This window comes from Hydra vulgaris, chromosome 12, assembly GCF_038396675.1.
Source record: "Hydra vulgaris chromosome 12, alternate assembly HydraT2T_AEP".
NCBI lineage: Eukaryota > Metazoa > Cnidaria > Hydrozoa > Anthoathecata > Hydridae > Hydra > Hydra vulgaris.
Window position 1 is genome coordinate 19,669,532 of NC_088931.1, and position 5,219 is coordinate 19,674,750.

Below are 5,219 nucleotides of genomic sequence, written 5' to 3' on the forward strand. Positions count from 1 at the left end.
ATCAAGCTTTAAATCGCACCATTATTTTTCTTTTTGCCTAAAAAATTCATTTTTACACGATATTTACAAAAAATTACAGCTGGCCCTAATGTGATGGCCGACCACAATAGTTCTTTAACGAAGACAAGTGTTAGTTTCATATTTGATAACCTTATACAACTGACGATCTTTTGTGTCTAATTTTTTGATAAAGCCAGATTTTATAATAATATTTCCATTTTTTAATTCAATATGAAAATAGACAGTTGTTTGTTTTTGCATTATTAAACATTAAATCATGATATTGTATAATTTTAGTTATCAGGCAACCAAAAAAGTTCGTGCGGTTTTGCAGATCCATAAATGAATACACATAAAAACAGTTTTAATAAAGTTTATTCTGCAAAGTAGTCTCCTTCAGCAAGAATAACTTTCTCCCATCGTGAAGCAAGCTGGTATATTCCATTTTTATAAAAGTCTTGAGTTTGGTGGCTAAAAAATTGAATTAACTCATTTTCGAGATCTTCTCTATTTCAAAACTGTCGATTCCCCATATGATTATCCAGGGCCAAAAACAGGTGATAGTCGCTTGGCGCAAGGTCTGGTGAATACGGAGGGTGAGGTAGAATCCCCCATTGTAAACGTGCTAGAGTTTCCCGCGTGATTTTTGCGGTGTGCGGTCTGGCGTTGTCCTGGTGGAATACAACACCTTTTCTGTTTGCCAAAGCTGCTTGTTTTTAGCAACCGAAACTCTGTCCAATTGGGCTGAGTATATCTAAGCAGTAATGGTTTGCCCACATGATAGCAACTCATAGTGAACGATACCTGCTGTAGTCCACCATACACACAGTAAAACCTTTTGTTGGTGAATGCTTGGTTTAGGAGTCATCGGTACTGGATCGTTACTGGTTAGCCAATCATATGTTCGTTTTTTGTTGCAGTACATAATCCATTTTTCGTCGCACGTCAACATCCGGTCAAAAAATGGCACTAAATTGTGGCGGGAAAGCAATGAAGAACAAATGGTTAAGCGCTGTAGCTTGTTTGTTTCACTCAACTTATAAGGTACCCATTTGCTCAACTTCCTACTTTTTCCAAGTTGGTGCAAATGTAAAAGAATAGTTTCATCACTCACATTAAATCTTGAGGCAAAATTCTGACATGTTTGACTGGAGTCCTGCTCGATTGCCAGCTTGATATCCTCGTTGTTTACGATGGATGGTCTTCCAGATCTTGGTTCATCTTCAAGGTTTTCATTTCCAGAAGAAAATTTTTTAAACCACTTTTGACCCGTCCGTTCTGCTGTGGTACCTTCCCCAAAAGCAGCGCAAATTTTACGACAAGCTTCTGCAGCTTTGGCTTCAAGTTTGAACTCATAAAGTAAACAGGCGCGAATTATCGCATCTGACACAGCCATACTCCACTTAAGACTTTTAAATTTAAAACGCACTAATAAAACTTATGAAACACACTGATTGATTCTCCTTAAAACAAGCTTTAATTTATATGCAAAATCATCCCCCCACCACAACCAGTTTTCTTAATACATTTCTTAGAAATAGGTAATTAGGATAAACCGCACGAACTTTTTTGGTTGCCTGATATAATCTTATGATATAACTTCACAATATAATTACATAAGTGGGTCAAACAAAAGGAAACTAGCGATGGAAAAAAAAATTAGTTATGCTGCTGATTTAGCAAATAATCCGAAACTGATTTTATTTTTTCAGGGGTCTCTTCCCCCATCTCTATCATCAAGTGAACAAATCGAAATTGTCAGTAATAATTTGTAAGAAATTAATTAATACGTAGAGTATGTTTTATCAAATTCTAAGCATTTTGAAATGCTTACTTATAGCAGATTCAATCACAAGTAGACAAAATTTCAACAGCATGACATAATCATAATCAACAGCAAGACGTAATCTTAAGCAACTTATTAGTTACATAATAGTTAATTGATAATTAGATTTGATTATTTTTCTTGCAGAAATGAATCTAACATCAAGGACTACATTCATTCAACTGATCCTGGAAGACGAAGTGATTGGAATAAAAATGACGTAGTTTTTTGGATTATCTCAAAATCATTGTGGACCATTTAAAGTGGTCTCGCAAACTTTACAATACTGAATCCAGAACAAAGTATTATTTAGAGAGCACATTTTATGAAAATTTGCTTGCTGAACAGTACTTTGTCCACCACTAAGTCCACCACTTGTCCACCACTAAGACCGCTGTGGACGGGCAGAAACTTATTAACATACCAAAAAGAATTTTTCTTATCTAACCGAAACTCTCAAATATTAATTAGAGCAATAAAAAAAAACTTTTTTTAAATTGTTTTTCATGGTTGCTTTTGATCTATTAAAATTAATAACTTTTATAAAATCTTTCCTTGTCAACGGTATTGCAGAGCAAGGTATCAAACTTATAAGATACATCAAAAAATGTTTCCGTCTAGTGAAGAAAGAACAACATACTCAAGTTATTAGGAGGGATCAAAATATTCTCAAAAGAAACTATTGGAAGAAAATTTTCAACAAAAAAATTTTAGTAACACGACTAATTGATAATTTGTAAATGTTTTAATGAGTCTTTTGTGTGATACGTAGTAATAATTGTAAAATAACCAATGGGGGATTAAAAAGTTATCCTAAGTTCCTAAGTTTTAGTATTCAACGTTTTTGCATCAAATTTCATCACTTTTAAAAACTCCCATGTAAAACAAAATTTTAAATTTTATACGAAGGGTAAATTTTACGAGGCGATTTTTTGGTGAAGTATATCACAACCCCCTCCTCCCCCAAAGAAGGAGAAAGTTATAGACGGTTTTTGAGAAATATAGTCAGATACTTGACACATTTCAGTCGGGTGAATTTTAGTTTTGAGTTTCTTTCTCTTTTTTTTTTGTAGGAGTCAGTAGGTACTTTTTAAGGATTCACTCTCTCCCCCCCCCCCCCACCTTCCTTTATTTTATTTGTAGAATCACCTCTAAGTGGGTCCTTTAAATTTAAATTTTACAAGACCCACTTTAAGTTAACCATCTATTTAAAAAGATAAAAAGGAAACTTTATACTTTTAAAATATTATGAATGTCTTGATTTGAAGTTTAAAATTTTTAGTTTTGTTACTTGGCAACCATTTTTTCCCAACCACTTGTGAATGATAATAACTACAATGAGCTTATTTTTACATTTTTTCAATTCTTTTACTAACATATAGGTGGTTAATATGCATAAATTATAAAAAAACGTTAAACAAAAAATTTAATATTTTATATTTCCTGACGAGACAAATGTTAATTATTTATCTTTTTTGATTAAAATTTCAGTCTTATGTAATTAAAAAACAAAAAACAAAACAAACATATTTATTTAAAATATACTGTTTAACCACTTTAAACGGGTGTCCTTACAATTATGTTCTCAGCGTTCCTAAAATTATTGCTTTAAATATATTCTTTTTATGTGACGGTTTTATTTTCTTACTTTAACGGTACCTTAATTTAATGATACAAAATGCCGATACCTTTTAACCTTTTATGAACAATAATGAAAAAAAAAAATTATATAAGGACACCTGTTTAATGTGATTGTACGGCATATGTTTAATAAATATTTTTATAAAATCACAGTTTGATTTAAGTTTATTAAAACCAATAGTAATTATTACAAGTTTCGAATGAATTGAAACATATACGACCCTGTTAAAGAAAGTTTTAAAATAGAAATTATTATTATAAATGTGATTGAAAATTTATTGATACTAATTTAAAATAGAATATAAAGTTAAAAATAAATAAATTTAAAAATGAGAAAAATTAATAAAAAAATTAAAAAGTTAAAAAAAATCCAACCTCAATTTTACAAATTTACGATCTTTCATAAAATAAGGAACGACCTTAAATAAAAATAAAATGTCAGCTATTTAGAAATTTTCATGTGGGAAAATCTAATAACAAACACGCATAATTTACATTAGCAAAATTTTTTTGATTAGAATGCATAATCATGTACTTGATACCTGATGTGCCTGCTGTTAAGTTACTGTTTTTTAGATCAAGTTATTTTCATCTTATTACTTTAACAAGAAATATTTGTAAAATGTAATTAAATCATAAATACTTTATATATGTCTACTTTATAAAAACTCTTTGAACTTGTTTTTTTTTTGATTATGCTTATCTGGTTTAATGGATACAGTTATACTTAAACTTTAATAAACTTTTTTCTATTAGTGTTCTTTAGTCTTTACGGATTTTTTTTTTTTTTGCTCGTTTACATTTGTCGTATTTTACAAACAAACAAACAAGGTATCTGAAAGAAGATCATAATGATCTTATCATCAGAACCTTTTACAGCTTTAGACAAAAAATTTTTACAGCAAAACAAAAAATGAATAAAAAAAAATTTCAGTAAACAGTGTAAATAAATCTGACGATGCTATATAAATAAAATAAAATTTCGTGTAAATAAATCTGACGTTACTATATATAGAATCTATATCATTTATATATAAGATAAAAACAAAAATTAAAACGTTTCATAAAGCGTATTTTTACAATAAAATAAAAGTTCTAAACAAAGATTACAAAGTATCAATTAGAAGTACTTGGCTACGTCATCAATAGATAAAAAAAAAATTTCAGTTTATATTTGAAAGAGGGATAAGTGTGAAATATATCAAAATTTGACAAAACAATCTTATTCCAAAGATACGGTGCACGATAAGCAATACAAAACTTATTAAACTTGGTTCGACAAAAAGGTTCATATATGAGAAAATTATTTTTAAGTGTATTTTTATTTATTGGTTTTTCACAAAAGAGATCTTTAAAGACAGATAAGGATAAGTCATTTTTCCACAAAAACATAAAGCATAAGACATTAAACACATTAAGCTCATATATATTGAGCTTAATGTGTTTAATGTCTTATGCTATATTGTAACTCCATTACATTTTCCTTACTTTACATTTATAAGCAATATGATGCCCTAAGTTTATTCTCAGTTTAAATAGCATAAATAGCAAAATAGAGTTAAAAGTATCCAAGAAAAATAAAAGGATGCGTGGAAAATATAATTTTTAAAGACATTGTATTTTTGTATTTATGTAGTAGATAAGATTTGCTAGATTAAAAATATAGTCGTTCACATGCGTATAAATAAATAAAAGCTTATCAACAAATAAATAATTGTTGAGAGGTTTAAGATTTCGATACTTTTTTTTTCAT

The 5,219-nt window shown here is 29.2% G+C and overlaps 1 protein-coding gene across 1 annotated transcript; it reads right to left on the reverse strand.

Moving 5' to 3' along the window:
- Positions 1 to 754: 754 nt before the first annotated feature.
- Positions 755 to 1,396, reverse strand: LOC136087999 (histone-lysine N-methyltransferase SETMAR-like). Its single transcript, XM_065811635.1, has one exon. It carries the CDS (start codon positions 1,394 to 1,396, stop codon positions 755 to 757), a length of 642 nt encoding a protein of 213 aa, XP_065667707.1.
- Positions 1,397 to 5,219: the final 3,823 nt, after the last annotated feature.